General features: G+C 33.7%; 1 protein-coding gene across 2 annotated transcripts; it reads left to right on the top strand.

Annotated features, from left to right (window-relative positions):
* The first annotated feature begins 2449 nt into the window (after positions 1-2449).
* Positions 2450-13111, top strand: LOC120636195. 2 transcript variants are annotated; one of them, XM_039907548.1, is made up of 6 exons: positions 2450-2807; positions 4749-5267; positions 7422-7572; positions 8308-8387; positions 9839-10007; positions 10079-13111. In XM_039907548.1, exons 1-5 carry the CDS (start codon positions 2685-2687, stop codon positions 9986-9988), a joined length of 1023 nt encoding a protein of 340 aa, XP_039763482.1. In that variant the 5' UTR covers positions 2450-2684; the 3' UTR covers positions 9989-10007; positions 10079-13111. The 2 variants fall into 2 exon arrangements, with proteins under 2 accessions (XP_039763482.1, XP_039763483.1); XM_039907549.1 differs by lacking the exons at positions 2450-2807; positions 4749-5267 and adding an exon at positions 6645-7045.
* Positions 13112-13195: the final 84 nt, after the last annotated feature.

Below are 13195 nucleotides of genomic sequence, written 5' to 3'. Positions count from 1 at the left end.
GGAAGTATGGAGATACAAGGAAGTAAGGTTATATTTACCACAATATTTTGTACAACGTAAGTTGTTGAAATTCTCAATAATTAACTACTTTAGTCGATAATGACATTAAATTTTTTAACTCGGCATACTTCAATTCATCTACAATTGCTACATTCATACCATACCCTGTGCATCCACCAGCGCCATTGTGGAGGATTTTTGAACTGTTATTTAGCGCAACAACTGGACACTTTTTCAACTTTTCTCCCATATAAGATGACTCTCCTTACCATACCGAAGACCTGTAAATTACATTAAAATACGTAATAATAACCTTACTTCCTTGTATCTCCATACTTCCTTGTTTATTTTTCAAACCTACTCTAACAATATTTATATTTGGCGCTTCTTTTAAGAGTTACCCTGATGCAAATGTGGCGCCATCCTAATTTAATACATTTTGACGACACTTTTTCATATACACAGATGACTCTCCTTACCTCTACCCTCCATAGTTATAAAAACAATTGAGTATTTTTATTATATGTTTATCGTAGTGTTTACATCCTCTTTGGGGATTTTTTTATTTCCTGCACAGCTAACATGTGCCTGAGATATTTTTGGAAGCTGGGCACTTATTTAGTTCGACACTTAAATAGTCATATAGGCTGGGGGTAAGTAATTATCAAATAAAAATTCCGACCAAGAGCTTGTATTGTTTTCAACAAGGTATGAGGGTGTTATCTTCTTCTGCTCTGTGTCACCCGGTGAGGTGATGACCTCACGTAGTGTCTTCAGTAATACTCCACCACCGGGCGAAAGCAATCTGCAGGATTGACCGTCAGACAGACCGACCGTCTGGCGTATCCTTGATCTGAGTACGTTCTACAGTTCAGTAGCTTAAACAGTCACAAAAATTCTCATAAAACTTTACTTTATGGAACGGCGTGCTTAAATTCAGCGTATGACAAGAACGTTAACCAGATTACACTAGAAGTAATTTCAATTTCTCCACTAGGTAAGAAGGAGTTTTTGGGGGAATGTCGGGGTATGCGGTTTCTTCTTATGCAGAGAGCATCAACGGAAGTGATGGAGCATGGAATCTTCAATCGCTCTTTCAAACACTGAGGCATCTTCATAACTCAGTGCTCCAGATTCCTGTTCTGGGGATTCCAGGGTACACAATAACTCCGAAAACTGAACTTCCAACTTGGCTTGATAACCGAATTATATGCTAAACGACTTCTTTGACAAAAACAACATATTTATTTAAAATGAAATGTTGGTTGCTAACTTTGTACTAACCGAAGTCAGAACATTGATTAGAAGGCTAAAGGCTAGTTTACAGCCATTTTGTAGATTAGTAATCGGGTCCGGAATTAGAAAGATGGCATTTTCTACCCATTTGTCCTAAAGATTCAGTTCCGGTTATTATCACTCATTTTTATCAACATCTCATTGCTGGGCACCTCTTTCACAGATGATAGAGTTTTAGAGCATAGGTCCACCACGTGAATTCCTTGCGGTTTTGTAGACTTTACAATTAAGACTAATTTAAATAATTTGTGTTAATTGTTAGTAATTTTTTAATGTTGATTGTTTAAGTTAACTAGCTGTAGCCCGCGACTTTGTTCGCGTAGTAGATTTGGCGTCTAATTTATAAGTGTCCATGTTGCTGTGATATTCTCCGACCCCTGAACTACTATTATACAAAAAATTTAGCCTATTCTCTGTGCTAAATTTCATCCAGATCTGTTAATCCATGCGGGCGTGATTGAGTAACAACCATTCATACATACATATTTTCGAATTTATAACATTAGCATAGATGCTAGTGACAAAAACCAGGAACTCCAACACAAAATGCCAAACTCCAAGCTATGTGAGAAATGAAGTTGAACAGCGCAAATTTTCTAATTCCGAGCTGAAATAACAATTCTTTAAGCCTTAACCGGAAATCGAACCACTCGTAGCAATTTATCAAGGTCAACAGTGCGGCCAACTATGCTATATTAATATTTTGTGGATTGCTGATTAATATGATGTATTTAATATTTTAATAAGATAATGAAATTTTATATTCTTATTATTATCGATTGAATTTCAACTATAGAAGGACCATTCGTATTGATATGTATAGATACTACAAAATAATACATCGCGCTACGAAACATAACATTAATACTTTTGGAGTTACTAAAATTATACTAAATCGTTCCTGTCTAAACGTAACAAGTAATAAGCCACGAGGCAAGGCTAAATTCGATTTACCTCTTTAGTAAATTTTTACTTGCAGAATATTATATGATTATAGTATACACGCATTATAAAAAAGTCACATTTTATAAAAAAAAATATTTTACTAAACAACTAAGCAGGTGTAGTGTACACCTGCCTTAAAAATCAGTTGCGAAGTCGGAATAGTGTGTAGATGCTTTAATATTTTTACTGAATTGTCACATTGTGGGTACGAACAAATTACCTACCTCCCCCTGACCCTAGCCTAGCCCATCTTTTCGTGACTTCGGAAGTTAGAAATTTATTATGTCTTCAGTTTTATTTGTCAATACCTACCTACAATGTTTAAATCTTATTGCAAGCTGCTCCGTGTTAGCTAAAGCAACAAACCTTTCATCGTATTCATTATTAGAGTTCGGGTGTCTCGATCTGGTTGTTTTGTTACCGTAATTTAAATCGTTAAAAAAATGGGCGTTAAAGGAGCTACGTGGATTTTATGTCATAATAAGAAACATCCTGAAAAACTGTATTGTTTTAAAAACCGAAAAAGTCATAATGGCGACAAAAGGTGGAATATCACGGAGCCCACTGTAAGTAGCTATATATATACATATATATATATATATTTTTATTTCAGCTTTTAACTTTTACTATTATGATACCAGAGCTATTATAAATAAAATAGCGGAGCGATATATGAGAATTATGAGAGCTTTGGAAGTTGTAGCCAAATTCATATGAATTTGCATACCCTTTCTGTATTATTACATTCTAGGTAGGTAAGTAAATTTTGTACATATTTGCCTGATTAAATTCCCACTGCTGCTGATGGCATAACATACTATCCATAGCAAACCCAGGAGAGGCTGCCATCCACTTTAAATTATATTAACAGCACAATCTAAAATTTACTTGTTATGACTAGGATGTACTACCCTCTTTTAAAATTATTATTCTGGCCCATTCTGGAAAGTGCATTTTACAAAAAAAAATCCTTACATACTAGGGTCAACCGTATCTCACCAGAGTCCAACTGGGTGCATTTCTTGTTTCATCAACCTTATGACGGGAAAACTGGACATGTGTTTTTTGTCTGTCCTTATAATCTTAGTGTGTAAAAGCCCTTTCTTGCTGTTGTTATTGCTGAAAGAATGTCAAGTTTGAGGTAATAAACAAGTTACAGCAACACAGTCTCTAATTTCATTTTTGTATAATTTTTTTTCTATATACTGTTACTTGACTGTAATCACATATGGTTTTGGTATTATGTGATATAAATAAGATGGAGTGGACTGGCCTAGAACTTGTCTGTTCACTCTTGATTTGAAGGAACCCAAATTATAGGTATTGCGGAAGCCAAAAGTTGGACGGGTATTTCTGAAGCTTTGTGATTAGCAGAGGAGGAATTAAAGCAATTTGTACACATTGATGGTATTTCAACCACAACATTACGCATATTTTTTATTTTACGTGTGGTCTCCGTTAAGTCATTTTCAAGCTGTAATTTAGATGGATTGCCATTCTCCAACCTAATGCTTTAGAGACTATGTTATACCATTGGTCCCAATTATTACCTCTAGCATAAGAATATAATTGTCAAAGCGAGCCTGCCAATTCTCATTGAAGCAGGGTAGGCCTATGCACTAGAACCCTTTCCCATGAGAGAGACCTATGCCGAGCATTAATAGCCTGACAATGTTGAAAACCTGCTTTCATAATGAGAGTGCTATTCACAGAATACAATCAAAATCAAAACTTCTTTCCCTGTGTCAACAAAAAATTGAACACCTCTTTGTGACGTTTTTGGTACAAGTGAATAGAAAAATCTATATGTCAATAATTGAATACAGCAGTGTTGAAATGTTAAAATTAGAAAGTAAAGTTATTAAAAGTCAGAGCCTTTAGTTTTGACATACCATTTGGTGAAAAAATGGAGTTCAGATCATCTTCATCATAATAAAAATAACAAGCATGAGTATCTATATATCTAATAACAATCACTGCTTCATTGTGTACATACAACATAGATTAATGTTAATAAAAAAAAAAAGGTTTCTGCTTGGGATTCTGCTGTTTTATTACAGATTAATGTTATAAAGAGAAAATCTTAAAAAAATTGTCATGAAAACAGTTTCAACCCTACTGATGTCCAATAACCCTCTCAGAATCTATTAAAAGTTAAAGTTAACTTTCACTTTCCGATTGACTTTGGGGTCCCTAGGAATGAAAACCTTGCACCATTATTTGCAGCATAGGTTGACGCCCTACAAGGTTGTCAGTTTTACCAAGCAGGTAGCTTGGAGTTGCTTGAGCGAAAAGGCCCAGGTCCTTGGTTTTTGGAACTCCCTACAAAATACCTACGTTCAGCACTGTACGTCATAGGTTGAAGTGATGATTATGATCCAATTTACCCAAGTTGAGGGAACTTTTTTATGAATTGTACATTGCAGGGTAAAGCTAGTATTTTTTTTTCAATCAATCCTATGTACTTATTCCTACGTGTATGTTGAAATCAACATGTGTATTTTCAGGTGATCATTTCTAAAGAAGGAGACAATAATTTTCACATATATTATGTCAATGAACAGAGGATCATAATTGAAAATACTGACAATGTTCTACAAGTTGTTAGCAATTTAAAGTTAAATGACAATTATTCAAAAAATTTCATAAATGATTATAAAGAACACCGTACTCTTTATGGGATAAAAAAAACACGTCCTATATTTGAAATTCTCACTGAAGAAAATGATGAAAGCACACTGAGCGAGATTGAAACTGTGAATAATCATTATTCTTCAAGTCATAATTTGCGAACTATATCTATTGTAAACAATATAGAACCTGTAGGAAAGAATGAGAGAGAAACATTTGAAAGTTGTAGTTACAACTACCATCTCATAGTTAGGAAGTACGAAGCTTTAGAGGAGAAACTTAAAGATTTTTGCACAGAAAATTCCCATCTACAGGATAATATCAACAATAGATTTGATGAATGGCGTTGTGGGTTCCTACAAATCATGGAAGAGTTTATACATGAAGTTCTTCACGTATGTCATTAGCTTATTTTCCATTGTTCTACAATATAACAAAACATATGCATCAACTTGACGCATATGCTTTTTACAATGTCATTTATCTCCGACAAAATTTTGGATAATTCTTTTTTCATTTGAAAAGGTATACAGTCTAGTTGGTTTAGACTCATTAAAATTTAATGAGGACCCGATGAAGATCCTTGGAGATAGAGAATGAAAATTGGACGATGGACAAAAGCAAATAAGTGCAAAAGTTTAGTAGAATGTATAATTTCATCTCTTAGTAGTACATAACAGATTGCAGCTTAGTTTGTTTAGGATGTTAATACTTAATATATTGTTAATTTTGGCTTTTTAATATAGTTATTTACTTTAGTTATTTTGAACTATGGGAAGACTACCCAGTGTGATGATTGCTTAGTTAAAGATGATATTGCTTACTACACTTACTTGCTATTGCCCGTGACTGAAAGTACAAGACCAAAATTATACACAGTGACTTTATTTTCAACTTACAATGGCAGCCCATTTTACAGTTTTTGCCCAATCTGAATTAGAGTTGGAAATTTGTAGGACTTATCCTTTGAAGGCATCTATGGAATGTCTACATTATATGCCATAGAATGTTTTCATAATCTGGAAACTTAGGCATCTATTTACTGATATATTATAAAATCATTTTTAATTCGAAGTATTTATCAAAATAACTTAATAAATGTGATTCTTTAAAATTAAACAATATATATTTAAATAGGAATTTAAAAGGAAAATAAATACATTATAGACTGTTAATTAGACACATTGCCCTTCTATAGTCAGGTAAAAATTATTTTGATTTCAAATTAAAGTATGAGAAATATATATTTTTGAAAAATAAACTTTACAAAATAATATTCCAAGAAGTGACATTCGTTATATTATGTCATGTAATTGAGGTCACCTTGGCCCCAACCTAGCCTTATTGCTATTCAAAGTCACCTATCTCCATCACAGATGTGGAGTTTTTGTGTAAAGAGTTGCCTTTATTTATTCAGTGAATATAAAATGTAAGATTGCATAACACTGAACCGGATTTTATTATGCCGGAAATATTAAAGGACACTGAAATGAATGTTTTAAAGTTTATATATAGGTAGTATTGTTGATGTATTTGTTATGCAATTTTATGGTAATCGAATTTTCAGGATGTTCTGCTGTTCTATTAAGATACATATCTAATAATGCTTCCTTTCAAAACTACACGTTTCTTGTGTTTATTTTTGGTCTAGTTTCCTCATCTATTATATTCCTAGCGAGTTTATAATAAATATTTAGGCCACCTACGTAAGCAGATAATGTAGTCACTGTGTAAGTAGGTATTGACTGTAAAAAAAAAAAAAGAAAACAAAATGTGATCTAGTTTAGTAGTCAATCATTAGATTGTTTTTGTATCATGATATCATAACTGCATCTTTGGTCCATTGGTCAGCATGTCTATGGACCATGGGGTCATTCACTTTGCATTGGAGTAGCATGGAGGACCTAGGTCCTTTGCACAGTGTGACCTAAAAATGATGATGAGGGTGGATATTATATTTTATGTCTTGCATTGTATTGTAGTGGGCAAGCAGTTTTGCAGCTTAGGGCTTCTGCGGTATGGGTGGCACTCATCATTAGCCGCTTGATTATCATTATTAGGCTGCTGGGCGTTAGGACCTTCTCCATCGTGGAAGATAATAATGTACAGTTCAGATCAGCCACGTTGCTCCAATGCAGGATTGTGGGTTAAGGGTACAGTCTCTCATTTTGAGGTAATTATGTTAAGATTAGATTACGTTAGGTTGTTTTTTTTTTTTTTAATATACTTTATAGACTTGCGCTTCTAATACTTCGTACATTACTAATACGAAGACTGTCATGCCTGATGCAGAGCATAACGGATTTTGAGTGGTGCACGCTTTCCTGAAACATGTTATAATGGTACAGGAGGCATGCACATTTCAAGTTAATGAGTGACATACCAAAGTGTATCCTATATAAAAACCGATATTATTTCACTAAAAGATACATTGACATAATATCGGTTGTGTTATAATATAACATAATATTACAATGTTGTCTAGTACAGTGTGTCTGTGGTGTAAACCGTGCTATGAATAATTAATTAACGTATTTATTTATTTACAGCGTTCAGCCGAGAATAAATTCAACCCGCCGTATATGTTGCAACAAGGCTTAAAAAACCTAAGGGATCGCTATTGCGAGAGTAAACGACACCTCGGCATGTGTGCAATAATTGATAAACTAGCAGGGTTGTGTGGATTCCATATGGAGCGCGGTAAATTTTTTTTTCCTATATCTTAATCCAACAACCCGATATGTTGGATGTGGAGTTTTTTAGGCAAACCATCGCCTGAAACAGAGCAACCAAGCTGGCCAAGCATTTTGTCTACTCCACGCGCTTTTAGGGATATGGGGATCTGTTAGGCATACAGGTTAACGTAATGTTAAATTGCTTAATGCAAAAACGAATTTGTAACTTCAAGGTCGCAGAACACCAGCTGTGATCGGGGAATGCAACGGGCTGGGGGAACCAATAAACGTTGGGAGCCCATGTAACAAGGAAGGTGTCTTCACAAAGCTAAACACAGCATCGATATCCCCCCATGTGGTGGTCAGACGACATCAGCCGAGTTGCATGAAGCTGGTTGAACCTAGGGGCTAGTTTTGGTGGTATTAGGAACTCGCAACAAAAAAATTAGCGATGTATGATTACGACGGCTGATTGGCGCAGTGCGCAGCGACCTGCGTTCTGAGACCATATACATAGCTGCGGGTTCGATTCCCAACTGGAATTTTTTTGTGTGGTAAACTCGAATTTTTTTCGGTTTCTGGATGTTTATCTATGTATTATACGTATTTGTGTATATTATTCATAAAAATATTCATCAGTTATCTTAGTACCAGTAAGATAAGCTACGCTTACTTTGGGGCTAGGTGGCGATGTGTTTATTGTCGTTGTATATTTATTTATTTATTTATTCGGTATATATTGGTTCGGTTCATCTTCCAGGTATCGTGCGTCCGAAATTTAAATCTGACGAGTTCATAAAAGTATTGGGAGCTAGTTTGCTGTTGATGGAGGAAGTCTACGTAAGTTTCCATAATTACCAAGCTCCGCACGGCTAGCATGGGCAAGAGACAATTGTCTCCCCGGGGAAAGGGTCAAAATTTATCTTCTCCCACAGCTCTATCAACTCACTCAACACTGGTGCACAAGTGGAAATAATATCCAAATAATATAAGCTTAAAGAAAAATCCTATTATAAAATTAAGGATTACTTAAACGATAAAAAAGCTTGGGTGTGAATTGCTCTAGCTTCATAGCTTAATATAAATTAACTGTGAGATGGTGATAACAAAAAAACCAAGTTATCACCATCGCCTTTCAATTTTGTAAACATATATGTATGAGCGCTTCATAGGTTTTGACGGCCGAGTGGCGCAGTGGGCAGCGACCCTGCTTTCTGAGTCCAAGGTCGTGGGTTCGATTCCCACAACTGGAAAATGTTTGTGGGATGAACATGAATGTTTTTCAGTTTCTGGGTGTTTATCTGTATATTATAAGTATTTATGTGTATTATATTCATAAAAAAAATATTCATCAGCTATCTCAGTACCCATAACACAAGCTACGCTTACTTTGGGGCTAGATGGCGATGTGTGTATTGTCGTAATATATTTATTATTTATTTAGTATGTGCCTGTGATAGGCCTACCTGAATAAAGTAATTTTGAATTTGGAATTTTGATAATAAACGGGGGTAAACTTTTTATCTTCCCTGTTCCCGGGCTTTAGTAGGTGGAGACGTTAATTATATCCCTTGTCAGAGGATATAATCGGGGGATATAGTTTTTGTCTCCTGTCTGTACTATGATTTCAGTACTGTAGTCATATCAAGTATTTTGTGATTTCACACTATCAGTTGCTAAAGTTGTTTCGTTATCAATGCCAAAATCAATAATCTCTACCAACAAGGATTTACCAAGTTCTTAGTTGCCTATGACGACACGAGCCGAGCGTTCCCGCGGGAAATGTAAAAAATATATATAAATTGCAATTTATATAAACGAAACCTTTAATTTCTGCAAAAATAATATCCTTTTTACATATACCTAGTGGACACTTCCTAATATCATAGTGCAGTTTTTCAAAATTAGTCACCATGCTTGTATTTACAATTATTTAATACTAGTTGTACCCTGCCAAGCTTCGCTGTGGCACATTTTTATGGAATGGTTGAGAAATGAGAAACGAAACAAAGAATACATTACATATGTCAGCGAGTGTTTTCTCGCTTTCGGCAGATGGCGCAGTCACTGGTACATCGATCGTTAAAAAAAACTGTAGTTTCGCGGTCGCGGATATGTGATGATAAAATAATTAAAAACAATCCTTGATGCGGATTATATACCATGCTAAAATTTCTGCTCGATCGGTGCAGAACTTTTCGAGTTTTTGATGTGTAGGTACACAAACCAACATAACATTTTTATATATATAGAATATTGAGATCTTAATGACTAATGACTTTTTATTTCAGGATGTATTCCAATGGCTTGTGCTCACCGACTACAAGGAATTGTTAACCTACCTGTTGGAATCGATAGAGGAACCCAGTGATTTTCCTGAAGGAGCGCACGACTATGAGTTCTTTAACGAACTAGTCAACAGTTCACTACTATTAGATTAAGTTAGTAATAACCATCATGGTAAGTAAAAAAGTTTATTCATTCGTTTATTCATTAATTTATTCATTTATTTAATTATGTTTGTTTTACAGTAAACCTGGTGCTTGACGGAAACCAGTTTTGGTCCAGCAAACAGTGAGGCCAACACTGGGTTACCGCCCCGCTCAACTTGTGATATTCCTTTATATGAGTTTTTTTTTAGTTTAAATACTAGTGTATGTAAGCATTTAACCGGTGCGTTCAAAATAACAATAGGCCTATAGAAGTTATTAACTTCATAATGCTGGGTCCATCACTGGGCTACCGAACACAGCATAATTAAGTACTGCTTGTTTTTAATTTAACTATTGTTAAATATATAAAAAGTATATTTAAGCATGTAATCCGAGAATTTAAATTAATTACAGGTGACGTGATTAAATGTATATATTTCACAAGCAGTCCTTCATTGTGCTGGGATCTTCATAGATCCACCGAACACAGCATAACTGCTGCTAATTTGTTATATTATTACTATTATTAAAAAAATATAAGTGTATTTACTAAGTATATTATATGAGCATTGAAATTAATGATAGGAAAGTTAAATAAATGTTTATGTCTCAAGCAGTCCTTCATCGTGCTGGGATCATCATAGATCCACAGAACACAGCACAACTGTTGCTAATTTGTTATAATATTACTATTATTACAAAAATATAAGTGTATTTAACTAAGTATGTTATCTCAGCATTGAATTTAATGATAGGCAAGTTAAATAAATGTTTATATGTCTCAAGCAGTCTTTTATCGTGCTGGGATCATCACAGATCTACCAAACACAGCATAACTGCTGCTAATTTGTTATATTATTACTATTATTACAAAAATATAAGTGTATTTAACTAAGTATGTTATCTGAGCATTGAATTTAATGATAGGCAAGTTAAATAAATGTTTATATGTCTCAAGCAGGCTTTCAGCGTGCTGGGATCATCACAGATCCACCAAACACGGCACAACTGCTGCTAATTTGTTATATTATTACTATTATTACAAAAATATAAGTGTATTTAACTAAGTATGTTATCTGAGCATTGAATTTAATGATAGGCAAGTTAAATAAATGTTTATATGTCTCAAGCAGGCTTTCAGCGTGCTGGGATCATCACAGATCCACCAAACACGGCACAACTGCTGCTAATTTGTTATATTATTACTATTATTACAAAAATATAAGTGTATTTAACTAAGTATGTAATTTGAGCATTTAAATTAATAATAGGTAACTTAAATAAATGTTAATATTTCACAAGCAGACATTCATAGTGATGAGATAATCATAGAGCTACAGAACACAGCATAAATACTACAAATTTGTTATATATATTATTACTATTATTAAAAAAAATATAAGTATATATAACTAAACATCTAATCGGAGCGTTTAAACTAATGAAAGGTTGATTAAATAAATGTTTTTATTAAGCAAATAGTCGCTTATCGTTCTGGGATCGTCATAGAGCTATCAAAAACTACTGGTTATTCGTTATATTATTACTATTATTACAAAAATTTAAGTGTATTTAACTAAGCATGTAATCGGAGCGTTTAAATTACTGATAGGTACCATAAATAAATGTTCTTTTACAAATAGTTCCTCGTAGTGCTGAGACAATCTCTTAGTTACCTCCCTGCTCAACTACTGCTGGTCAGTAATATTACTATATACAAATATTTACATATAACGTAAGTGTATCTAAGCATGTAATCTGAGCGTAAGTGCAGAAAAATAATTTGAATTGAAGGTAGCTTAAACAAAGTGATCCAAATTTCGGTTGTCTGTTATATAGTTCTTAAATATGTAATAAATTTCAACTGAATTACAAATGAAAGTGTACTGCGAACTTAGGTAACTTAAGTAGGATGTATTTGCATTTATTTGTTTTAGTTTTCAGATTTTTTTAATGCATAGTTTAGTAAAAAGACGTAAATAGTTTACGGTTACACAGATAATCTATTTTAAATAACAGTATTTACAGACCCATGAGCCCGTCAGGTTGATGGACACAAGGCTTTTCTTTATTGGATTGTTGAGAGTGTTGCCTTGTTTTTAGGCGAAGGATTTCCACTTAAAATCAGGTGGTCCATCAACTATCGCTTTAAATAAGGATAAAAAAAATAACCCAAATTTAATAAATCCATTCTCCCATTTGCGCCAATCGTAATGAAAATATGTAAGTATGTATATTGTAGTCGGCGTTCAATTTGTTATGCGTAAAATTCTGTCTTTCTAGTTCAACTCAGGAATCGCGTTGTACTAGGCTCTATTCACGGGTCGGGCCAAGATTCGATTAGTATTTAACTTTTCCGTCAAAAATTCGGATTAAAAACCCGGAGAGTACGTTAAGCTGTCGGTCTCGGTTATTATCATTAAAGCCCACCAACAGTTTACAGGCTGATGTTGAACTTTGTAAAACTTCAGAATTATTTACGGTTTATTTGGAAATCCCGCGAAAACTTAATTTTTCCCCGGGATTATTTGTACGTGTTATAAGTGCTTCTTTAATCATGTAGTACCTACATAATGTATCAAGAGTTTAATCAGAGCATGCTGATATAGTTTAATAATAAATATTATTGGCAAAATCTTACGACTTTAGCATACATCATTCATTCTTTAGGATACATTACAATTTTCATAAGGATCTCTAATTGTTTGTGAAAAAAATTATATTTTTTTAGTTTTCTATTGGTAAAGAAATGGTTAAAATCGGCCTAGCATTCTCGGAGTCTATTGGTATTACTTATTCAAAATATTAGTATAACTGAAGAAGTATAGATAAGATTCACATTATAATCTTTAAATCTCATTTCCTTTCACAAATACGCAAATTTTAAAACATTTGTGTAGGTTATGCTACAATTCAAGTTATTTCGCAGTCACGGACAGACACTTAAATTTATTCATCTCTTTAAATTATGTGAAGGGTTCGAATATGTTGGCTTAACTATTAGCCCACCAAATCTTTTATATTGATTAATGTGTAGTTGCTTTTTTGAAGAAGAAAAAAACGCGGTCCGTAGATAAGCCAGTATCATATTAATATAGTTAAACCCTCGCTTTTATTTACATTTACGTAGAAAGTTAATGTATACTTATTTTTAAAAGTTTTGTGTTTAATAAACTATATTAATAAAATGTTGTGTTATTTCAATTTTTCAGCATT

Source organism: Pararge aegeria, chromosome Z, assembly GCF_905163445.1.
Source record: "Pararge aegeria chromosome Z, ilParAegt1.1, whole genome shotgun sequence".
Classification (NCBI taxonomy): domain Eukaryota; kingdom Metazoa; phylum Arthropoda; class Insecta; order Lepidoptera; family Nymphalidae; genus Pararge; species Pararge aegeria.
This window is presented reverse-complemented; position numbering and strand designations above follow the sequence as displayed.

Bases quoted from the DNA above. Each gene is read 5' to 3' on its own strand.
- LOC120636195 (XM_039907548.1), top strand. From the start codon at position 2,685: ATGGGCGTTAAAGGAGCTACGTGGATTTTATGTCATAATAAGAAACAT. The intron at 7,573-8,307 runs GTAAATTTTTTT...TTCATCTTCCAG, and splicing joins TGGATTCCATATGGAGCGCG to GTATCGTGCGTCCGAAATTT. The intron at 8,388-9,838 runs GTAAGTTTCCAT...TTTTTATTTCAG, and splicing joins TGTTGATGGAGGAAGTCTAC to GATGTATTCCAATGGCTTGT.